Genomic DNA, 25589 nt, shown 5'->3' on the forward strand with positions numbered 1-25589 from the left:
TTCTGAACATTTTTATTTTTTTTGTTACCTCGGGTGGTATCTATCGCCAATGAAGTGGTTTTGGGTGTGTGTATCTACGCCACATGGTTGTTGTTTCTTTCTTTATTGGTATAATGCATCCTCTGACATGAATGTATCAGCTGTCATCTGTTAACTGTATCCTATGAATTTATATTTATGTTATCAGTTATTTTATTTATTCTTTTCTTCTCTGTTTCGTTGGTTATTTTATTTTATCTTATTAGTATTTTATTCTATTATGTCGTATGTTCTGTAATTCCTTAAAATGCAAGTAAAAAAAATTAAACGATTTTGGTTTTATTCACCCAAGTTTTGAATAACCATCTTCAAATATTTCCTCAGGACAGAAATCTCAGAGACGGAATCCAAACCTGGACAAATAAAATGATCTGCGTGGGTAGAAACTAGTAGGGGTAAGTAAGACAATATGTTTTTTGTTTTTTTTTCTTTTGGTGCACAGAACCTTTAAATGTACATTAAATTGTTGCTGCAAAGAATTAAATATCTCAAAACCTGTGGAAATAAAACCCAAACTATCTCCATGGATAGATAAATATGTATTTCTGTGATACGGTGTATTTTAACAGCCCAGTCACACTAAATGGCATATGAATGTAATCGCATGTTGTATGATAGAATGTGTGTGTTATTAGAAATCCGTAAGTGTGGCAGCAAACGCTTCAGGGTGTCGGGTCAGGACACTATTTAGTGCTCAGGTGTGATTTCAGATGAATAAGAGATGCAGTCCAAGTGTATGGTAACGGCTGTTTATATCAGCAGATAAAGTAAAGAAAACAATGGTTTCTGTGTGGTCTGTAACAACAAAAACACAACAGTACAGAGTGATTAGAACTACTAGTGTATAAACATTAGCAACAAAAAGTGAGCCTAAAATAACACAGGCATTTTACAAAGAAAAAGGCTTAAATACAGATTTACTAATTATTATTATGCCAGTCTAATATAAATACATTAAACATAACACAACTCACATTTTGCATGGACGCACATGAAAAAGGAATGTCCAAAAGTCCAACTGTCCTCTCCTTAACTGTGTTTTACTCTGCGTGCTGTATTGGGGAGCCTGTTCAGTGCAGGCACACTGGTGACACATGCCCAGCGCATGATCGGGCACAGGTGATTGGAGGAGGAGACATTCACACTGGTGACACATGTACAGCGCATACTCACGAACAGGAGATAGTAGGGGGAGGCATGCGCAGAGGCATGGCCTTTTTTACACATGTCATTTCACATCCAATAAGAACATTGTTCTTTTGTCCTGTTATTTGTACACCATGTAGTCCGTACTGACTGCAATGTAAGCGCATCCGCATCAATATGTTACTCTCAGAGCTAGTGACGTAGAATAAAAAGGGAGAAAGACCACTTATGGCAGGTGAGAGTTTGTGTCCGAAAGTGTGAATTATTTTGGAGTTACATCAGTGACGTTTGAGATGTGTTTTCCGTATTTCTGTTACGTTGTTTCCGTACATATTGTTTTATTTAGTTTACGTACTTATTTAAGGCCCAACCGTGATGTTTTTCCTACACCTCATTAAGTGGTTTGCCTAAACTTAACTGCAGCCGTCATCGTAGTTTTGCTTGGTAGCGTAAAAATGACATGCGAAAAGACTAAAATATGTTCTCATGACACGCAGAATGTTCTGGATATGTCGTTTATACGCCTTCCCATGAGATGGAGTTGATTTTATTCACTAGGAAGAACATGTTCTTTGTATTTATTTCGTCAGCGATTATGTCTAAAATCATTATTAGCTTGCCTCATATTCAGTCAGGAGTCTTATGACGACTGATGTTATTTAATGAATCTCAAAGCCCAAAACATCAACATAACCTCAACATGCTGTTAATGTTACAAAACAACACACTGAACCACTCTCACCTCCAGAAAGGAGGAAGCCACCCACAGTCTCTCCCAGCCTGAAGACCTGCTCTAACGCAGCACCCACCAATTCATTACATTCCCCAATTAAATCATCATCCAAGAGCAATATTCCGCTCATATGAAAGTACTAATTAAGTGCTTAAGGTACTTTGCTATGGTGTTTGTCTTTTTCTCTGGCACGGAAGCACCTGGCCTGGCCCGGCGGCGGCAGCGCCCTGCAGATTTCACATTGAAATCTGGAGAACACAGATAGTTTCTCAGAGGCTCTTTCAGGTTTCATCCCCTCTTCATGCACTGCCTGTCTGTCTCAACTGGAGGGGAAGCGTGGCGTCCATGTTGAAATTTTCCAGGGCTTGTTAATTTGCACATTCACGTGAAGGTCATGTATGTGCCTGTATCCTCGCCTTTTGATGTGCTGAGTCACTCACATAGCACAGACGGGTTGGGGCGCACCACAAAGCCCGCAATGAGGACACTCATGACCGATGCACGCAACGCTGTGTGAGTGTGAGAGTGTGAGAGTGTGTGTGAGACAGAAAGAGTGAGAGGGTGGAAGCAAGACAGATAGAGAGAAGGAAAAGAAATGTGTACACATGCTTTCATGCATGGGGGGTCTATTGACTGTCTACAGGAGAGCAGCCGTGGGGGGTTGAATGAGACTCCTCTGTTTCATAATATCATAATATCCTGCTATTCTGGTTGTGTTATCCAGACTATGTAGACCTCCAGTGCACTGAGCAACACTGTCTCGCTATTTCTACACCACGTAACCTTTTGAGTTAACCCTGAACTACATCCCAAATAATAAAATCAACAGGGCTAATGCTAAATATTAATAGCGTGTCTAGAAGGTAACATGCAAATTGAGAAACTCTCATAAGGTGGTTAAGGTTAGACATTGACTTCGAATGGTTAAGGTTACGTTGTCGGGTAGCAAACGTTGCAAGGGTTTTTGCAAGATTTTGCAAGTTTTCTCAATTTGCGGGTTACCTTTAAGAACCAACCCAAATCCTGTCCAATCAGCGAGCTAACATTTGGGGAGCTGTCATGTCATTCATCTTTATTTACAGTCTATGGTACCAACTCAAAGGGTGGTCAAAAAAATAAAAGTGATTTTTGTATTACTTTAGTTGCTGAAAATAGTCCAATGATTACTGATATAACCTGTTTAAATATAATCCCCTGATTGTGAGGACTGTTGGATGATAAATTGATTTTTAAAGACACAAGAAGTGGGGTGGGGAAAACTTTAATGAATTAATCACTATTTATTGCCCTGATCCATTGAGGTGTGCTAGGGCCCTGGTATTGCACATGCTGGCTTACTGGAACGGATGTGACACAATAAGTTAATAGTTATAATTAATAATTAATGTTATTAATTACACCTATGAAATGTCTGCTGTAAAAAGGAACTATAATTAGGCATTTGCTCCTCTTAAAACTATTACTCAGAAACCTGAGGCAAAGGTCCAGCGGTCTAGACAGGGCAGATAAGGAAATTAAAAATTCCACGTCCAAGAAAAAAAGTAGGCATCAATGAAATGTAGGTGTGTCCCACTTTCTTTACTTCCCAGAAAAGGCCTGTGTGTAATGAACTATAGTTTCTATTGGTCAGGATCCACACACAGATTGTGTGCCTGTTACCCGTGGCAACATCACAGGACGCCCTGCCAGAATTTAACTTGAGCTCATAAGAGTTTGAGAATGAAGCCAAAACTTTCACCCCTTTGCCTGGAAGTTTCACAAGCGGATAAGTCTGTTTGTGTTTTTTACAAATTGTCTCTCTGATTCAAGTAAAGATGAGTGTGTGCATTAGCGACATGGAAAGTGTGTCTTACTTCCTGCACGAGAAACCTACATGTGACGCAGGAAAAGCCTGACATCACAGACCAGACGCGGTGGTCTCCCCACTAACTGGGTTAAATAAACATACTTGTGCCACAGCAGTGAAATGGTCAGTGGATGCAGTGACTCAGCACACAAACTCACACGCACACCCACACATACCAATTCAGGTTGTCAAGATCATCTGTTTGGATTCCAGGAGATAAAACTTTCATCACGAGAGCAGTTGCATCTGCATCCTAGCAGACAAAATACTCATGCAATTATAGGGGTGAAGTTATGCAGGTTTATCACACAATTAAAGCTCCCCTGTGTGTGTGTTTGTGTGTGTGTGTGTGTGTGTGTGCATAATTTAGTCTGTGACAAAAACCTTGTTCCTTAAACCTTATTTCATTTGTAGACTGCTCTGACAAAAATAGTGCCCCTTGCACCTAGGGGCTTATCCGTCGTTACGTTGAGCATTGTGATGTTTATAGTTTATAGTCTAAGTATAGAGTATATACAGTAAGTCTAATGCAGTGAGGGCCAAAGAGCAAATGTACTACGGAGTATTAGGGCCACATTGAGGGAAAAAAATCTGAGATTTCCAGAATAAAGTCATAACTTTACGAGAAAAAAAGAAAATAACACGTAAAATTACTACTTTATAATATTACGACTTTTTTCTCGAAATCTCTGATTTATTTTTTTTCCTCAATGTGGCCCTAATACTCCATCGTACCGTCGTACCATAGACCTACAACAATTATAAATAAAAATAAAAATGTAAACATAAAACAGTTATTCATTTCCATTTTTAAAGATCCACAGGGAGCCACTGGAGAGGGGCTAAAGAGCCGCATGTGGCTCCGGAGCCGCAGGTTGCTGACCCCTGGGTAGACTGTAAAACTGAAATGCCCTTCTCGGATAAATGAAGTGGTCTGAATCTGAATCTGGAGTTGAATATAGAATTGGAAATGTTGTGAGTTTTTTATACGTAGGAAATTTTACAGAATATTTCTGGTGTTTTGTCAAAAATGTGTTGACTCATGACATTGAGTTAAACCAGTGGTCAGCAAACTGCGGCTCCGGAGCCACTCTTTAGCTCCTCTCCAGTGGCTCCCTGTGGATTTTTAAAAATGGTAATGAATAACTGTTTTTTGTTTATATTTTCATTTTCATTTAACATTGTTGTAGGTCCATGGTGTGACGGTACGGCGGAGTATTAGGGCCACATTGAGGAAAAAAAAAAAATCTGAGATTTCGAGAATAAAGTCATAATATGATGAGAATAAAGTCTTATTAATTTTAGGTGTAATTTTAGTAATTTTTTTTTTTGTTTTGCCTAAAATGTCTCTTTTGATAGTAAAGGTTGCTGACCCCTGAGCTAAATGGATATGTAGTGTGCTGCTTTCAGAGACAGTGCAGTGGTCTGTTGGGGCTGTTGGAGACAGTGCAGTCTCCAACAGCCCCCCCCCCCTCCCTCTCCCCTGTGACTGTCTCTCCTTCTCACACACACACTCACACACACACACCACTGACTCTCCTCTCTCATACACTCTCAATACCACCCCCTACTGTATCCCTCTCTCCCTCTGATACCTGATTGTTTGCACAATCTGTTTATATCATGTTTATTTTTTGTTTATAGCTTATTTTGTATATAATGTACAGTATATTGGTAGAATTTCAATTTTTTTTATTCTTATTTTATTCTAACATTTTTATCTATTCTTTTGCTTACTTTATTACGAGAATAGTAATAACTTTACGAGAAAAAAAAGTTGTAATATTACGAAAATAAAGTCAGAAGTTTACGAGAAAAATAGTCAAAATATTACGAGAATAAAATCATAACTTTACGAGAAAAGAAGTTGTAATATTAGGAAAATAAAGTCATAAGTTTACGAGAAAAATTGTCAAAATATTACGAGAATAAAGTCATAACTTTACGAGAAAAGAAGTTGTAATATTAGGAAAATAAAGTCATAAGTTTACGAGAAAAATTGTCAAAATATTACGAGAATAAAGTCAGAACTTTACGAGAAAAGAAGTTGTAATATTAGGAAAATAAAGTCATAAGTTTACGAGAAAAATAGTCAAAATATTACGAGAATAGTAATAACTTTACGAGAAAAGAAGTTGTAATATTAGGAAAATAAAGTCATAAGTTTACGAGAAAAATAGTCAAAATATTACGAGAATAAAGTCATAACTTTACGAGAAAAGAAGTTGTAATATTAGGAAAATAAAGTCATAAGTTTACGAGAAAAATAGTCAAAATATTACGAGAATAAGGTCATAACTTTACGAGAAAAGAAGTTGTAATATTAGGAAAATAAAGTCATAACTTTACGAGAAAAAAAAGAAAATAACACCTAAAATTACTACTTTATAATATTATGACTTTATTCTCAAAATCTCAGATTATTTTTTTTCCTCAATGTGGCCCAATACTCCATCATACCACGGACCTACAACAAATATGCTGACTTGCACCAACAAAACCAAAGCAAATTCCTAGTGTATACCTTTTACACCTGGCAATAAACACCATTCTGAGTCTGATTTCTTGTGTTTTGTCGCCATCTAGCGGCCAACACTTGTAACTACAGGCACCAACCTGCAGTTCCACGCTGCGCCCACTAGGAGGCGATGTCGTGTAACGCGGAAGCACAAACCCACCCAGAGGAAAAAGGGAGGAAGTCAGGAAGCTGCCTGCTTGTGACAGCAAAGAGAGAAAAAAGCACAGTAGAATAAAAAAAGGCCGGACTTCAGTTTGAACTCTCTCTCTCCTCTTCTGGTTAGATTTAGACTCCTAAAAAACAACAACATGGCGAAGAACACGCTGACGGCTCGCTTCAGAGGAGTGGACGTGGACGAGTACGACGAGAACAAGTTTGTGGACGAAGAGGAAGGAGGAGAGAACCAGCTGGGTCCTGACGAGGCTGAGGTGGACTCACTCATCAGACAATATCCTTACCATGATTAGCTAGCTACTGTCTGTCTGCTGCAGGAACACAGCCAGTCTGAGTGTGTTTATCTGCAGACTCCCTCTCTGTATGTGTGTTTATGTGTTGCATGTTTGAGTGGTTGCTCTGGAAGTAGGCCGGTCACTGTCCAGACTTGCCTGGCTGTCACATTCCTGTCTGCTACAAGACAGAACAAGCTTGTTATGTATGTTATATTAACCACAAAGCTAGTATGCATTTGTATAACTACAAGCTCACCATTTAAACCTGTAATTTAATGTATTAACAGATGTATAGTCGTGCAGCTCCATCGCGTTTCTGCAGGTTAGTTTAGAAAGATGTTGCAGAAGCAGAGGTCTGTCTACTCTTTGCTCTACAGCAGTTACCATTTGGGTATAATTGAAGAAGCTGTAGGCAGCAGTTTCAGCCTTTTAGACCTTATAAGGCATGAAAGTGCAGCACTTCCTCATTATATGAGACAAGCTTCCTCCCACCTCATGTTACAGAGACTTAAAGGAGAGGTTCATGTCTGACAATGACTCAAAATATGAACATGAAAACCAAAATAACTTGCCTTTATTTTGCATTCAAGTTGCACTATGAAGGGATCTTTTCACAGCCTAGTGCAGTTATCAGTTATAGCAATAACTCTGTATCCTTTAAGATGGCCATCTGTATGCTAATATAAAAGCAAGGCAATGCTATTTATAGTGCAGATGTCATTTTATTACAAGTAAACTCAGTGTGTTTTACATTAAAATACATGTGCAAAGACTAGGGGTGTAAATCACAAGTTTCATCAGGATACGATATATTGATTCTTTGGACGATATGATATTTGTTGATATCACAAAATCTACCAAGATACGATTTTGATTCACTTCAGGGGCTTGATATGAGACGATATCATATGCCTATTTAAAGCAGCAGTGGTTAGAATTGGAGCAAATATGATTAAAAATGTATTTATTTTTAAATTATTTTTATAAAACGGTCACTATATCCTGACAGTAGTGCATGAGACAGGTAATCTGGGAAAAAATCTTTTGCCTCTGTGTCCTCCGGTGCTCCTAATAGCATCTGGAAGAATTCACAGACCGGAGGAAAACAACCAATCAGAGCCGAGCTGGAGTCTGCCGTCTCTGAGCGGCTGTCAATCACTCGCAAACTCCGATCAAACGGTCAAACTAGGCAGCGCTGATCAAATATGAATCAATATTCTGTTACTGTAATGTCTATTTCTTTCCTCGATGATAATGGATCGTTGATCATTGAATCGATATATCAATCCAGATCGATGTATTGTTACATTCCTACCACAGACAGCAAGGAACCCACAGTCACCCTGATTACTTAAATCCCACAGACCCACGCCTCCAGTAAACTGATCATAAACCTGAGAATGTTTTCAGTTTGCTCGTGCTGTGTTGCATCCTTAACCCTCCCTGCACAGGAAATGTCATGGAGGCTTTACAAGCGGTCTTGAAGAACCCGCCAATCAACACAAAGAACCAGAACGTCAAGGTGAGTTTGCTGTTCTTGGTCAATAATGGCACGTTCTTTTTTTTCTAATGAATCACTTTTTAGGCTTTTTCACTGAATGGCATCTGTGAGAAAAGGTTCCTTGGACAGTAGAGACATTGATATGTCTTGATACAGGTATTGTAGCAGATGTTGTGTACTTGTAGACACATGGTAGGGCTGCACAATTAATCACAATTTTATCGAAATCACAATATGACCTATTGCAATTTTCAAGAGGCTCAATATTTTTTAAAAGCAAAATGGGTGTCAAAATACCATTTTAAGATAAATATTGTGGTGTCCTGGCCTACACATCATATTCTACAGACTTAAGCAAACATCTTTGGTACAGATCCCCGAAAAAAATCTGACCATAATCATTTTTATATGTTTTTCAATGAAAATGAGAATAATGATGTAAACATTATCATATCTCCTAATATCGCAAATCATACCGCAATTGCAATATCAGTCAAAATAATCACAGTTAGATATTTTTTCAAAATCATTCAGCCCTAACCAACGACCATTTTTTAACATGGTGACGTCTGCTGATGGATCATTTTGAAATGCAGCTGAACTCTTGTGGCAATTTAGGTCGGGAATAAGTTTTGCATGAACTTTTACTGAACTGCCAGTTTGTTTTACTGTATAATTTATATGTTTTATATATCTTCCATCCATCCAAATAGCTTAACAAATGGACAGTGTGAGATGTGGGCAGTGATTCAGAGGTTTGGAACCAGGCTAATAATCAACTCTTCTTTTCTTTTCAGGAGCGTGCTGAGGGTTTGGTGCTGAAGGTGCTCAGCGCCTTCAAGAGCAGCGACATTGAGAAAGGGGTGCAGTCCCTCGACAAGAACGGCGTGGACCTGCTGATGAAATACATCTACAAAGGCTTCGAGAGGCCGTCAGAAAACAGCAGCGCGGTCCTACTGCAGTGGCACGAAAAGGTAAATATTCACACTTCATTGTTTAACATGAATCATATAAAGTGTCAGGAGGAGAGAGACGGGGGGATTTTCCTAAAGGCCTTCTAGACAAACTATTGATTTATAGATAAAACCGTGTGACTAGAGGGAGGAGTTGATATTTGAGATGACGCAGATGAGCAAAATTTAAATTAAAACACCTCCAGGACCGTTCAAACATAAAGTCTGTGACGTTGTTTGTCAGATCGCAGCACTGTTCACACTACACAACTTACTGTCTTGTAATCGTCTTTAAGTCGTTGTGGTTTTCATACTACATGACTGACCGGCGACAGGGGGTCATACACGGCTAGATCTTTCGCCGGGAGGAATCCCCGACGAGGTCTCCAAACTACGTTTTGTAACGAAAACACGCGAGAAATACACGGTGAATGAAGGGATACTATACGCAAGACACATTGCTGATATCGTTGTTGGCACATTTAGCATGCTAGATATCTGGAATGTGTCTGCGAGGCATCGGCGAGCGTTGGAGAGCCTCTTGGCTCGTGTCTTCAGACAGTTCACACATGATGCTCGAGCACTGATGTGCTCCAAAAACTGTCGGGGAGCGGAAAATCCGGGCTAAAGTGGTGTAATATGAACTGGATCTTAGATGTAGCTAATTTTACTCTAACCTGTCAAAGAAAACTGATAACTGTTTATAAATGGCGACAGATTAATGAATGTTTCTTCAGCATTATGTTTGGGGTCTGTAGTTTGAGCCCATGGCAGGACTGTAAAGGCCAGTTCGAGATGGACTTAAAGTGGCCGCAAGATGCCCTAACCCTAGCTGAGCTACCAGAGTTTAACAGAGACTCAGTGTCAGTACTAAAATAAAATAGCCTGACCGTATTTTTCTCCCTGTGTCTCCAGGCTCTGGCAGCTGGAGGAGTGGGCAGCATCGTCAGGGTACTAACAGCGAGGAAGACGGTCTAAAAGTGGATCAGTTCTCTCCACATCACTGACGGATACAGGATACTGTTCATGTAATCATAACAGATGGCATAGGGACTAAAAGGAAAAAGCAGACATTTAACCCAATGTGATCCTGCTGCGTTCAAGCTTAGACTAAATAATCTAATCAAATCAAATCTGGGTCACATTAGGTTAAAAAAACGTCTTTTTCTTCTTACATCCCCTTCCTGATCACAGCCGACTGAATCATGTTCCTCACAGGGTGCTACAGAGAACTTCATGTGTCTGTGCTGCTTCCTTCATCTACTTCATTTTCTCTCCAGGTCATTCCTACACAGTGTGTTCTCAGTCTGCACACCAGTGGCTCCCAACATACAGGTGATAAATCTTAGAAAACACGAGGGCTGGGCCCCACGATACGATGTCATCACGATACTTAAGTCACGATACGATCTTATTTTAAACGTTTTGCGATATGCTGAGTATTGCGATAAGATATATTGCGATTTATTACACGGCTTTGTTGAATACTCGATTCTGATTGGTCAATCACGGCGTTCTACAGTCTGTTATTTTTTCATAGCAGACCGTTGCTATGGGCGCAGTTCTGATGTCCGACTCCGGAGGACCGTTTTTTGTGTCAAATTATTGATTTCTTAAGTAAGTATCCGTGTAATAAGCGGGATAATGTACAGTGAGCCGGTCATTGTTGTGAAATAAACCCCTTCAGAGCGATGCAAGACTCTGTACATTATCCCTAACTTATTACCTTTTTTCAACGGCAAATTATGTAGTTTGTCAACATCTGTTTTATCTAATGAGATACACTCTGTTCATCTCAGAGGTCATAGGTCAAGGGACCCCTTTGAAATTGGGCGTGCCAGTTTTTCCTCGACAAAATTTTGCGCAACTTTGGAGCGTTCTTCCTTACAAGCTAACATGACATGGTTGGTACTAATTCCTTAGGTTGTGTAGTTTCATATGATACCAGCCCGCTACAACCTCTGAAAGACACAATAGCAGCCTGGGCCTGTCAGATTTTTGAGAGGTTAGTTTATATAATAAAAGATCGATACTTGACATCCAGTATTGCCACGCAAAATATCACGATTACTTTGCTATATCGATTTTTTTCCCCCACCCCAAGAAAACACATATTCTCTAATCATTTCCTCTAATCTTTTCTTTTTTTTTTCTTGTGAATTACATCATTTTACACCTCTCTTATCGGTCACAAGCCAAAAAGGTTGGGAGCCACTGCTGCACACAGACATTACTGTACCTACACACTCATTTGAACAGACACACTCACAGGCATGACTCTTAGCATTGTATCCTCCATTGACTTCCACACAAACACACAGAGGGTTTCAGCTTTGCTTCTCTCAGGAAAACTCTCTCTCAGTATTTGTTTTCCACCTCATGAGTAGAGACGACCTGATGGAATAAAAGCCTGACTCTCAGTCAGTAAATCCTCTCCCTATAATAATAATAACACCAGAGCAGTGGGAGGCTCTTGAAAAGCACAGTCACAGATGGAGGGTGGTGGATTTGCTCATGGGGGTCGCCTTTTACCCCGTGGAGCGGGAGAAGGGTGGGGGGTTGGTGTCATCCATCCTATCCTTTCACGCTGCCCCAGTTAAGGATTATTACCCACGATGCATCTCCACCACCACCACTCTTATTAATCCCATTTTACTGCTCCCTCACATCCCTCATGTCTCTCATGCACCCTCTGCTACTGTGCAGGGCTTTAAATAATGTGGCTCTGCTTCTGTACTTTCAGGAAAATTACAAAGTCACCCTGAGAATCCGTTCTCAGATTTATTTTGGTATTTAACAGAATAATAATCTAGGATTAAACATTTTCCTCTCGGTACTGTTATTGTTTTATAGTAGCGATTTCCGCCTCAAGGCCTAATCCCTACTTGATCGAAATAAAAAAAATAAAAAACGCTTAAAAGGTTTGACAATATCCGCGTGCTTGATTTGCAGGAGAGACTAAGATAAGATAATTAATATTTTGTCTCTCTTATGCGATTTAAAAATATCTATCGTTTGCATGATCCTACTTTTGAGTATTCTGTCAAGCATTTCATACTCGTCTTTTGTACATGTTATGTGTCTCTTCTGGAGAAACTAAGTGATTTTTTGTATTGAATCTGGGTTTAAATTCATGCTTGTTCGTTTAAACAAAATCCTCCACACACACGGTGTCATCTGGCAGTCATACTGTTAATACCACATATGCTTTTAATTTCCATACATTTTATAAAATAAGGAAAACTGGAAATGTAAAAAGTTTTATCTGCCTTATCAGGTAGATTGCGTCTGTTGCCAAATGATTTATTCTGCTTACATTGATGATTTTGTTGCCCTTGTGTATTAGAGAAGAATTAAGACAAAGACGTGGAGTTATAACTATAAACAGTATAAATGAACATACAAGCAAAGTGTGTTCAAAAAGTTTAAAATGTTATGTAGACATAGTGATCAGGGGAATTCAGTCCCAGCATAATGTTTTTGTTCCTGCTCATTTCCAATCACACACACAGAGTGGATGTTGCTTTTTCTAAAACACACCTCACAGTTGTGTTTTACTCACGAGTAGTTGCTATTTAGGGTTTTCATGTTTGAATACTGTCATCAGTGATGATGCATCCAGACATTAGATTCCTTTTCTAATGCAGTAAAGTCTAGTTTTACATGAAATCTAGAAGGAGAACGGCCTGATTTCTTCTTCTTCTGCTTCATGTATTTCTAGTCGGAGATGCTCCTCCAGCTGAGGGAGCGTGTACCAGACTGATGTACAAACTGCCTTACTCAATATTCCTTTTTTATGTTTGTGCTTTTTTGACAAAAAATAAATAAAAGGTGTGAATGCTGATCATAACTTTGTCATGACTTTTGATGATGTTTTACATGCACATAACTAAGTATGATGAATACAAGTCAGGGTCTGTATTTTATCACTGCTACAACACTTGCAGTGCATACAGACCCTTTCACTCCTCACATTGTGATGTTGCAGCCTTATACTAAAATCGTTTGAATTACATTTTCCCCTCATCAATCTACTCTCAATACTCCATAATGGTTATGTTAAATAAATATTATGCAAATTTTCTAAAAATAACAAAACAAATACATTGACATAAGTAGCTGAGTCGGAGGCCCGGATCACTCTAGACCAGCTATTCAATAGAAAGGGTAACTTTGGTATTTTTCAAACTGGACGCTATTTTCCCTGCTATGTGGATGTGTCTAAGTGATTAATGCAGACAAGAATTTTTTTAATTGGTCCAGTATTGAGGGCCTGTAACCGGCAGTGTGTAACGTTGCATTCAATAAAAGTGCTTGTTGTTGCCACTGACAGGCTCAGATTTTATTATAAATGTCTGACAACATTATGGAAAGGACCCTACAGAGAAATAAAATGTTTTTCTTACCTTTCGCTTGATGCGGTCTGTTTATTGTTATTATCTCCAAGTCCCGCTCAAGGAGAAGTCTCATTGTGAAATCTGAATATCGGGCAGCAAACAGGTCTCTGTGGCTACTCTTCCTCTGAGGGCAGATCTTCTAAATAACACTAAGCTACGCTTTCTTTACTCCAACACAACAAACTCTGCCCGGCTGGCAATCGCGTTTCCACCCTGGATGTATTCCACTATTCCACCGCTGTCTTCCGGCAACACGTCACCTCGCAGTATAATGTCAGACAATGGACGGAAATGACGGTGCCAGCTTGCCAATGTTGACTTGTACCAGTGAGAGTGACAGTGAGGCGGCATGCTCACAGCAGGACCCTGAACTCAAAGCAGCTAAATGGAATTCAGCCATCATTAATTGTATTATTAACACTTGTGTTTCTCCTGCTGTGACAAGTCAAAATGTCTAATGTGAAAAAAGGCTTATGGGATTGCAGCCCCTTAACGGCTGCCCTCTACAGTACTCTGACTCTTGTTCTGTTGCTAGAGCAACAGCTTTGGTCCAAGTTCACTTCCTGTCAGCTACTACAACAACATCGCAACAGGAAATACAAAAGGGCCCATTTATAATGTTCATGTTGTCAAGTTTGAAAAGGTCCATTAGTCAGCCAGACACAGAAACACTGCAGAGGCATTTGGTCGCTCTGCTGTAAGGCCCAGATTTGTGGAGTGTTGAGATGATAGTTGTCCTTTTGGAAATCTCTCTCCCGTCTCGACAAGGGATCTCTGGAGCTCAGCTAGAGTGACCGTCAGGTTCTTGGTCACCTCTCTTATAAAGGCCCGTCTCCCCTGATAGCTCAGTTTGGCCGGGCAGCCACCTCTAGGAATAAAGTCCAGCTTGTTCCAAACTTCCTCCATTTAATACCTCTGGAGGCCACTGTGCTCTCGGGAACCTTCCATGCAGCAGAAATCATTTTTGTAGCCTTCCCCAGATCTGTGCATCGACACAATCCTGTCTCTGAGCTCATGGCTTACTTTTTGCTCAGATGTGCATTGTCAGCTGTGAGATCTATAGACAGACAGGTGTGTGCCTTTCCAAATCATGTCCAATCAGCTGAATTGACCGCAGGTGGACTCTAATCAAGGTGTAGAAACATCTCAAAGGTGATCAAGAGAAATGGGAGGCACCTGAGCTAAATTTAAAGTGTCATAGTACAGAGGGTGGGAATATTTGTCAATGTGATATGTCAGTAATTTCTTTTTAATAAAATAATTAAAAAAAAGAAATCTAAAATTTTTTGTTTTGTCATTATGGGATATTGAGTGTAGTCTGATGAGGGGAAAATGGATTCAAACGATTTTAACATAAGGCTGCAACATAACAAAATGTGAAAAAGTGAAGAGGTCAGAATACTTTCTGAAAGCACGGTAAATGAAAGATATAAGAAATACAAAAAAAGCTTCACTTTTACTCACAAATTTAAGAATAATGAGATCCTAAGTGGATGAGACAGAGGTGAGCACATAACGTCTTAGAGGTGTTTTAGAGTAGACTGTACAAAATATATTTTTTCATGATAAATATGTTGACTGAAGCTAAAAGTATAATTCAGAACAAGGTTGTTTTAAGCCCATTCATAATTGCATTTGATTTAAACGTTTGAAAGGATGTTACAGCAGTTTTCTTTCTCTCTTTTTTTGCATTTATCCACATTTATCCACAAGAATAAAGTTTATATTAATTTTGTTCCATACTTATTGAATTGTGGAACTAAATTCTCCTCAACATTTATTTGATGTACGTTGTTTACCAGCTTTTTGTTCCCAATTCAGCCAATTTCCCCATTATTTCATCCCTATCTATCTATCTATACAAATATATTAGATTGTTGTTAATTTAATTTGTAGATTGCTACTAAAGATATTGAGACATTCATACAAAAATTACAATTAGTTTTTTTTTTGCAGAAAAAATGTAAGGATTAAAACAAAAAAGAATAGAGCACACGTGATTAATCATGTGATCACTCAAGAGTTACACAGCAAGTAGCTTAATACATTGTCTTTTTTTTACTCCCAGATGTGACATGCTTAATAAGGATCTGTTTTATGTAGTTGTACATACATAATGCTTAATTTCAGTGTATATTCATTTATTACATTTTTATTACAAAACGGATACAATAAGTACAGTATGGCAATACATTATGAGAAAAAAAACATATGTACAAGTCATAAAAATAAAATACATCTTGGTATCAACTATTGGATGGAGCAGTATATGGCACATTGATGATGTAATCAGTGTAATGATTAGATAGGGTTTCTATTTGATGCATTCACGTGTATGATAGGCCGCTACCTGAGGATGTACAATATGTGACAGTCAAGTTTTCTATCGCCAAAAAGATCACCGTATCTGAGCAGTCACAAATCCACTTTAGTGACTGTGAGGGCTAAACAAAAGGTGGGAACTGCCCATTTTTTCTCATTCAAGCACTTCCCAATAAGTTAATAATAGGTAGATGTAAATAAAAGGCTAGCTGAGATTTCTTGAGTAGGGTTGAGGCCTACTTTCTGAGCCAGCGGTGGACGCTTCGGCTTTGAGGAGCAAAATCTTGTTGGTATCATAAATAAATCTGAAGGGGCAGGGGAAAATAATAAGGCAAAATATTAAACACGTCACTGAAAAAGTCCTGACAGGCTGAGGTGAGGATTCCAGGGATTAGAGCCAATAAATAGCCAGTTTCATCCGAGCCTCCTGTTCAGCTACAGCGCCCTGTATTGACGTCTTCAGGGCTGTGTGCACTCACTGGCCTCTCTCACACTGAACACAATGTCTTTTTTCAGTTTGTTTACCGATGTGGCTGCTTTTCCAAAAACCACTCACTCATTTAGGACGCAATCCATCACCGCACCTCTGCCTTAGCGTCATTTAAAGTGCTCTCAGTAGGGGTAGGCAGAGACGGCGATGTAGACGATGAAGGTCGTCTGGTACTCGATGCCTCCGCCTTCGTTGTAGGAGAGGGCGCGGACCTTCATGCGGAACGTGTGGGGCTCTCGTAGCGGCCGTGTGGTGAACAGCACTCCCTTCAGGTTCTCGTCTCGCAGGGCGAAAGGTAACGTGACGTCCTCGTCCACCACCTGGAAGCTGGTCCTGGGGTGCATCACTCCGTCCTGCGTGTAGGCCACCAGTCTGATGAGGTCCTGGTTGGCTGCAATGCCAAAGGGCAGAGACAGCAGCTTGTACTCCAGGGCGTAAGGGCTCAGTGCACACTCCAGGTCATTTGGCGGGCAGTTCTTCAGGCAAAACCTAGACACAACATCACACAGCAGATTTCAGTTGAGTTCACTGTGAGCACCATTTGTCTCAAAACTCATATCTACATAGGGAGCGGGTCCTCTTCACGAAATTCCCCATGTTGCTCTGCCATGTTTCTACAGTAGCCCAGAGCGGACAAACCAAACACTGGCTCTAGAGAGAGCCTTTCACGTTTTTACGATACCTGAAGGTCACTGTAGTTCTCCGACGCATTTGGAAAGTGAGGAGTGAGCGGAGGGGTATTCAGTTGGTTGCAATCTGCAACCTCACCGCTAGATGCCACTAGGGATGTCAGAAGAGCCGATACTTCGATACCAAAATTTTGAAAATGTGACGGCACACCGTAGGTACCGTCAGGGCTCGAGATTAACAGCGTACTGTCGTCCCGTTAAAATGTGTTTGGGACGCAGTAAACTCACTATCGACGTGTTCAGGGGACGCATCCTATTTTCTTCTCTGATATTGCTACATTGCTTACAACAAAATCTGTGTTGAAATCGGCAGGATGAGAGCTTGTTAACGTTGCTGCTTATCGGCTGCTAACGTAACAGCTAACGTTAACTAGCTCTCGTCCTGCCGATTTCAACACGGGAGGTGCCATTGATTTACATTATGATGTGTTCAGGCTATCTATTCAGTAAAACTGAAGAGTGGGCAAAGGTAAATTCTAACGTCATCATGATGTGTTCAAATGTAGTCTCGTAAAATGTAGTTTTTGGTGAGAAATTTGAATAAATCCAGTTGTTTGAAGGAGATGTTTTCACAGCAATATAAAATAGATAATAGAGAGGGAATTATGACCTGTTGAACTTCCTAACAAAAACCAGTATGCCAACGGTAATAAAGGAGTGGATGGTGAAGTATGTGGGATTTATTGTTTTACTTTTGTGGATTAATCCTAATATTCCTGTGGAGGTTTACCCTGTGGCTGGTTCCCTCTTGTAGTTCGGTGGACAGGGTGTGTCAATACACTGGTAACTTCCTCTCATGTTAAAGCACATCTGGTTCGGTCCACACTGGATGTTCAGCTCCAGGCACTCGTCTATATCTGTAGATATGACAAACAGCTTATTATCATTACAGTACATCAGCTTATTGTCATTACAGTACATCAGCTTACCGTTATTACAGTAGATGCTATAATAAAATGAAATGATGGTGATGGAAAGAAGCAAGGAATAGCTGGTGGTCTCACCTTGACATGTCTTGCCATTGGCCATGAGGCGGTAACCAGCAGGACAGAGACACCTGTGGCTCCCCGCTGTGTTCATACATTCATGCTGACAGACATCCCTCACCTCACACTCATTGATGTCTGTTGGTGACACACACACACACACACACACACACACACGCAAACATCCACAGAACGATCAGAGAACATAAATGATGCATTAAGACACATTTTTAAAGCTCACAGTCCCATATTCACAGCAAAACCCACAAGCAGCAAAGCAAAGAGAACATCTTTCATCCTCTCCCTCATCTCAACCCTGCCTGTCCTCCATTGTTACCTAAGCAGACGCCACCCCTGGGCTCAAACCCCTGCTGACAAGCGAGGAAGCCCTGCTGAGAGGAACGTATGCGAGTCTCTCTGCGGCTCCGGCTCCTGTTGCGCTCCCTTGTTGTGGCTGCGTTGGAGTGGTAGCTCTGAGAGGCCAAGTTGTGGTACAGTCGCTGGTAGGAGTTGCGCTCAGGAGAGGACTGTGATGTCCGGTAGCCGAATGAGTAACTCTCATAGCTTGGCAGACGCTCCAGACCAGCGCAGGATTTGCCATCCCCCAGCAGTTGGCGCCCCGGCGGGCAGGTGCACTTGAAGCTGCCGGGCGTGTTGATGCACTGGTGGGCACAGGGCTGTGGAAGCTGCTCACACTCATTTATGTCTGCCCTCAGCACAAAGAAAGACCAGCAGCAGGAAAAGACAAGAGGACGGAGTGACAGAAACGAAGGAGACAAAGGTGCAAAAAGAATACAGAAGTAAAAGGTGATATTCAGAGGGATGAAAAGAGCAAATTAGGCAGCGCAGGCCATGAAAATAGAGGAGGGAGATGAGAATGAGGGGGGAAAAAAGGGTATATGTCAATTACCCCACTGTACAACAATACATTTCCATGTCCCTAAGACAGAAATGTATTGAGATTATAAATACATTTGTCTAATTTGAATGAGAGATTAGCTCCTCTCATATCAAATAAAAGTAATGCTTTGAAGATCATGACTTCAAATCTAGTTAACGTTTTATCTGAGGAAATGATATCAAATATATTTCACATTTGATATCAGGTACGAAATCCAATTCATGCCAGATGAATGTTTCACAAAGACAGACATCAGCGTACGATGTTAATGAGGTCACGAGGGGGAACAGTGAAAGTATGCCATTACAAAGCCACTCCAGGAAATAGCCAGATCCAAACATGGAGGTAACAGTTTGAAAAGTCAGGATTGTAAGAGAGTGAAAGGAAACAGAGTGACAGACAGAGCTGTGAGGTCATGGTGCTGGTCTTTCTATGGTTGACATGTCAAAGAAGGAGACGTTTATTCGCAGTTTCCCTTCCTCTGTAGTCCTTTCCTACCCTGTCTCTTACTCCTATCTGACAGTGTAGGTAAGAAGACATATCATCAACGTAGAGCTTTAGAGAACCTGATACTACGCATTAAATCTTTGCAGGGTCTTTATGTTATGAGTTAGTCAGCGGTTTTAATTGCAGCATTTTAGAGATGTAAGCAAGCACTGGCAGGATGTGATGTCTGAGCTACGTTGCAGATGACAGCAGAGTTATTTTAGATTTTCAACAAGAGTGAGTCACTGACACAAGGAGAGAGGAAGTATGCTGGCAGAAGCGAGCAAGCTGATGGGAAGTGCAGTGCAAAAGTGTTTCACACTTTTTAATTGCTTAAAGGGTTAGATTGGGTGTTTTGAAGTGGGGTTGTATGAGGTACGTATCCATAGTCAGTGTATTACCTACAGTAGATGACTGTCGGCACGACCCCAGTTTGGAGAAGCAGACAGGAGCCCCCTAAAAGAAAGGCTCACCTAAAAGAATCAATATCAGTTTAAGTGTACACTACATTTAGAATATTTTCAACACTTTATCTTGTCATCTTTCCAACGGGGAACTGAAGCTGTTGTATCCATCTATGCTCTCGCCAAAGCTACCAGACTCCATTGAAAAAAACAGTAATTTTACCTCGCAGAACACGGGGGTTGCTGGTCTACCATGGCCTTGATCGGTTAGTTTGTTTGTGCTATTTTATAACTTTGGTAAATTTGAACTAACCAAAGTCACACAAGAACACAAATAAACTATTCGATCGAGGCAGTAGTAGACCAGCAACTCCCATGTTCTACGAGGTAAAATTAATGTTTTTTCCAATGGAGTCTGGTTGCTTCGGCGAGAGCGTAGATAACGGTTTCAGTTCCCTGTTGGAAACATTATATAGCTGTCACACTTCAAGGTAAAGAGGTGAAAATATTTGAAATATAGCTTACACTTTAACGGATACTGATTTTTAGGTGGGTCTTTCTTTTAGGAGGCTAAAATCTATTTTGCTGCCGGCCCCGTCCACAGCAGTACATTGCTTTGCTTCCGTGCGGTAACTCTTCTCTGTTTCTCCAAACTGGGGGCGTGCCAATCGTCATCTACTGTAGGTAATACACCGACTATATATAAGTAACTCATACAACCCCACTTCAAAACAGCCAAACCATCCCTTTAACATGCTGTATGTTTTGGCAAACATCATCAGCTAAACAGAATCACACACTAGCAAGTGGAAGTATCATCTGCCTGATCACTGCAAATGAAAAATAAAATATTGGATTTATGTTTTCTTGTGTTTATGAGAGACATAAAGGATGTACGTACCGAGACAGGACCGTCCCACTCCCTGAGATCTGTAGCCACGTGGACAGGTGCAGTGGTAGCTGCCTCTGGTATTCTCACAGATCTGATTGTATCTGCATTGATGAGTGCCATCTCTGCACTCATCGATGTCTACAGCACAAAGGATACAGAAGTAAATCATAATCTAGATCCCTCCCCGTCTGTACTTTATTACAATTTGTAATTCAGCGAATGCTCTCTGGCTTAACAAGGAATACTGTATGTTGGTGAATACTCACCTACACATGTCCCATTGCCACCTTTAGTCATACCATTGGGGCACAGGTCAATACAGGTGTAACCACCTCGTGTGTTTTTACACTGCTGATCTGATCGACAAACCCTCTGTCTGCATTCGTTTATATCTGGGGTGATCACAGAGAGAAGAGGTCAATTACAGAACAAGTTTCTTCAAGGAAAATGATATGAATAATCTAGATAAAGCACTATACGGAGAGGTGTAGCTGTCTTACCTATACAGCGTCGGTTCCTGAGGTGAAAGCCCGGCTCGCAGGCGCATCGGTAGCTGCCAATTGTGTTCAGACAGTGCTGATTGCACGGATTGGATTCCTGGCACTCGTTCACATCTGAGCAACAAAAACAACAAACACTTGTAAAACCTTTCACATCAGCAACACTCACAACAAAATGCTCAGTTGATTAATAAAACTTGTTGATGTACCCGTGCAGCTGAGACCATCAGCCGTTCTCCTGAAGCCGCGCCCACAGCGCATGACACATCGGTAGGCGCCAATAGTGTTCTCACAGTCCTGTCCATCGTGGCATACGTTCCCATCCAGTGAACACTCATCGATGTCTATGAGAGCATTCATTTAATTAAACAATGACCTTTGTGTGTAATAATAATAATGCTGAGAGCACTGATTCAGAAGTGAGTTGTATACCGTGACAGGTCCTGCCGTCAGCTGAGATGGTGAGGCCTCGGGGACACGAGCAGTAGTAGGTGCCCATGGCGTTGTGGCAGGCGTGGGAACAGGGGTTCCTGGCCTCACACTCATTCTCATCTGCAGCACATACATGATACAATAATGCAACATCAGAACAGATTTAAGCATACAATCAGAAAGTTCTGCTCGGATAAGCTGTTAAATCATTTAACGGTGCTTTTAAATCCACTATGTGTATTTCCAACCAGCCTACGTCCGCCCAACAACTGGCAATTGCCAAAATATTTGCACAGAGCAGTGACTAAGCGGCTCTCTCATCGGAGGCAGACCATTAAATTAGAAAAATAAAACGACAAACATCGCCCAAACTGGCTCCCCAAAAAACAACCATGTACTGATATATTTGTACTTTAAAAGCAACTTTTCAATGGACTTTTAACTTAACATATCAGTATTATTAACTAGCCATAGACTACATTGTTGTTCAACTGATTCTCACTGAATTCGGAAAATCACAATATGCAGTGATAAACATTACCTGCACAGTAGGGCCCAGCAGACACCAGAGTGAATCCCTGAGGACACTGGTTACTGCGATCTCCTGGAATAATATGAACATTTCATCATTTAATTTAGATTTTTGAGACAAAAACATGCAGGGAAAATTGGTTGACGTAAAAGGTTGACTGGACTAAGCATACAGAAGAAAAATATAGTAGCCTTGTTTAGTCTACCTTTCACACATAGCCAAAATATTATTCCTACATTCAGTCCTTCTAATCTCACCCTTGGTGATACGAGCTTTGATGCTGTACTCTAACATCTCCTCCAGGGGGTGGTAGTGAGCGTTGATGCCTGTGGCGTGCAGCGTCTCTACGAGGTAGGGCATCTTGCCCTTGGACACGTCGTAGGAGATGGTGTGGTTCCAGGAGTAGGGCACACTCTCCCTGTCGATGCTGAACATGCGTGTGGACAGAGCGTACAGCTGGCCTGGGCCTGTCTGGATGTAATCCTCCGTGTAGTCCTGAGTCGAACACAGTGTACATGTGAGGCAGTTTCAAAGTACAAAAGCTCCACAAAATATGGCATTGTTTATAAAAGCATCTGCAGTGATGTAATGGATATGTAATTTGTAGTAAATTGAATAAAACAGAGTTGAATTGATTTGTCAGGCTCATTATGTTTTGTTTTTTACGGCTTTTCCCCAGATTTTATGATGCAATCTGGTTTAAACTAAGTCATAAATATACCAATATGCCTCAAAGTGTAATCACCTGTATAGCTTATTTGTTTACCTTGATGCTGATGTCAGTATGTGAGGGCAGCTGCAGGATGTGTCCGTTCACGACGATGTCCAGTAACAACGCTCCATCTGAGTCATGGCCTCTGGCGATGTGGGTCATCCTCAGGATCTCACCTACCAAGATTACACCACAGACGCTTGTAAGGTTCCACCCTGGTAGCATTATTCTCATCCAAACTCATCAGTCTACAACAAGCACCAGATTGAATGTGCATTGGTGTAAATAGTTCCCATTACAATAATAATACAGACACACAATGGCCTGTCCGTTCTTACCTGTGGCAAACTCCACCTGCGTCTCTCGCCTGAAGATGCTTCCTGTTAGCGTGTAGCCATTGACAGCCTCTCCTACTTCCTGTGCAGTGGTCCAGTAGACAGGGTTCAGGATTGAGATGAGCTTTCTCATTGCAGGACCTTGAAATTAAAAGCAGAAGAAGAGGAAGAAGAAGAAGAAGAAGAAGAAGAAGAAGAAGAAGAAGAAGAAGAAGAAGAAGAAGAAGGCATATTTAATTTATTATGAGATTTACTGAGAAACACCTTAGGTGCACTGGTTGCAAGGAGGCAGGTATTATTTGGTACATTTAAAAGTAGAATATTTAAACATATGAAACTGTTGGAAGACTGACCTAATGTCCTTGGTACATTAGTAATAGTGGCCTTGATGATTCTGCCGCCAGACTTGCTATCTGTGATGGTGGCATTGAGGATGGAGATGCCAAACTCAATATCGTTGATGTTCCCTATGATGCTTCCTCGTGCCTTCTGGGGTCCACCTGAAAAAAAGAAGAGAAGGTATTTAAGAACGCTTTGAATGCAACGAACCAGAAAGTATAAAAAGCAACATACGCAGCATAGGAAGGAGGTCGGGTTGGATGGGTGGGAAAAAACACCAAACTTTCGCCAAGGACACCGGTGTTCGTACCCCACATGAGTCACAAAAGCTCCGTACTTAAGTTAACTTAACCCATACGTTGACTTATTTGTCATGTAACTTCCATACTTAAGTAATGTCACTTCCATGATCTTATCCTAAAGCTAACCAAGTTGTTTCCTGTGAAGACAGAAGTTTATTTTGAAGAGACTATATGCATGTTACGAGCGTAAATTGACATGTGTTGCTGGACATTCGTAGGAGAACGCACGAAAAATGGAATAACTTTTTGATATCATAAAAACCATCGTATGAGGATACGTTGACTAAACACATATATAATATGTATTTACAAAAATGCCTCACCTGGGCAGCCCTGACTGCTACACCTGGACAGCTGAGAGGAGTCTCCTGGACACAGCCGACCACTGTTGCTAGGAGACGGACTGTTACAGACACGGACACGTGTCCTCTCTCCGCCCCCACAGGAAGTGGAGCATTCTCCCCAAGGCTGCCATGAGCCCCAGTTACCATCAACTGCAATAATATACCACAAAACATACGTTAAGCACACATATTAACACACCAATCACCAAAAAACAGGCATACGGCAGGGCATTTTTCATTACGACTCACCAGGACAGGTGTCTGAGCTGCATCTCTGTATCTGCGTATCTGCACCTGCACATGCTCTCCCACCATTGGCTGGTCTGGGGTTGTCACATGTCCTGTAGCGTCTCATCTGACCTCCGTTACATGTCTTGCTGCAGCTGCCCCAGCTACTCCATGGACCCCAGTTACCGCTGACTGACAGAAAGAAAGTCAAAATGTCAAAGACAAAAAAGGAAAAGAGATAAGCCAAAAGACCAGTTACGTTACTGGGAAGAAACCAAGAATCAAGATACAACAAAGACATTTTTACAGATGGATGAAGAGAATATATGTTTTTTTTCCCTATGAAGTAAAAGATGCTGCATTTGAAAAATCTAACCACTAAGAGCAAATAAAAGTTAGTATGACTCACTGGGGCAGGGGTCGCTGTTACAGAAGTCAATGTGCACGTCGTTGCCCTCACACTGCCTGCCACCGTGCTGAGGGGCGGGGCTGGAACAGAGGCGTGTCCTCTGTCTGGTCCCGCCTCCACATGAAACACTGCACGCGCCCCAACTCACCCAGGACGACCACTTCCCATCCACTGGAGGGCACAAGAAAAGAAGAAGCAGGAGCATCAGTCACTTAGACTGATTTTACATCATCCACTGGGGAACAGACATATTATGGATATAATGGACTAAAATCTCCAATCTGATTTTATTGTTAAATTCAATCCCTGAGGTCTCACCAGGACAAGGTCTCTCCTTGCACACTTGTGTTTGGGTGTCTGTGCCCTCACACTGAGGCCCATCAAATGCTGGAGGAGGGTTGTTGCACAGCCGGATTCTGGACTGCATACCCTTACCACAGGTCTCGCTGCATTGGCTCCATGGTAGCCAAGAGCCCCAGTTACCCGCCACTGCAGGAGTATAAACAAACAGTCGGTAAATAATAATAATAATGCATTTCATTTGTAAATATACAGGCCTATAGTCAGATATTAAGGCCCAGTAGTGGACAGTAAGTACATTCCCTCAAATACTGTACTGAAAGGACCAGTGTGTAACATTTAGGGAGATCTATTGCCAGAAATGGAATATAATATTAATAAGTATGTTTTCTGTATAATCACCT

The 25589-nt window shown here is 41.0% G+C and overlaps 2 protein-coding genes across 2 annotated transcripts in view; one reads left to right on the plus strand and one right to left on the minus strand.

The window, feature by feature from the left end:
- The first annotated feature begins 6437 nt into the window (after nt 1–6437).
- arpc5b (actin related protein 2/3 complex, subunit 5B) lies at nt 6438–10675 on the plus strand. Its single transcript, XM_037771141.1, has 4 exons — nt 6438–6730; nt 8181–8253; nt 9030–9206; nt 10101–10675. Exons 1-4 carry the CDS (start codon nt 6591–6593, stop codon nt 10161–10163), a joined length of 453 nt encoding a protein of 150 aa, XP_037627069.1. The 5' UTR covers nt 6438–6590; the 3' UTR covers nt 10164–10675.
- A 5503-nt stretch (nt 10676–16178) lies between these two features.
- The window catches only part of hmcn1 (hemicentin 1), a 92132-nt gene continuing 82721 nt past the window's right edge, over nt 16179–25589 (minus strand). The window contains exons 90-107 of the mRNA XM_037770770.1: nt 25204–25374; nt 24886–25056; nt 24498–24668; nt 24228–24398; nt 23617–23763; nt 23267–23404; nt 22983–23104; nt 22474–22711; nt 22226–22288; nt 21685–21804; nt 21462–21596; nt 21253–21366; nt 21019–21144; nt 20762–20890; nt 18407–18775; nt 18088–18207; nt 17814–17940; nt 16179–16883 (exon numbers count right to left, since the gene is read on the minus strand). Of these exons, the coding sequence (XP_037626698.1) occupies nt 16517–16883; nt 17814–17940; nt 18088–18207; nt 18407–18775; nt 20762–20890; nt 21019–21144; nt 21253–21366; nt 21462–21596; nt 21685–21804; nt 22226–22288; nt 22474–22711; nt 22983–23104; nt 23267–23404; nt 23617–23763; nt 24228–24398; nt 24498–24668; nt 24886–25056; nt 25204–25374 (2999 nt within the window). The 3' untranslated portion in view covers nt 16179–16516. The remainder of the gene's footprint in view (nt 16884–17813; nt 17941–18087; nt 18208–18406; nt 18776–20761; nt 20891–21018; nt 21145–21252; nt 21367–21461; nt 21597–21684; nt 21805–22225; nt 22289–22473; nt 22712–22982; nt 23105–23266; nt 23405–23616; nt 23764–24227; nt 24399–24497; nt 24669–24885; nt 25057–25203; nt 25375–25589) is intronic.

The sequence above is a fragment of the Sebastes umbrosus genome, chromosome 5 (genome assembly GCF_015220745.1).
Source record: "Sebastes umbrosus isolate fSebUmb1 chromosome 5, fSebUmb1.pri, whole genome shotgun sequence".
Taxonomy (NCBI): Eukaryota; Metazoa; Chordata; class Actinopteri; order Perciformes; family Sebastidae; genus Sebastes; species Sebastes umbrosus.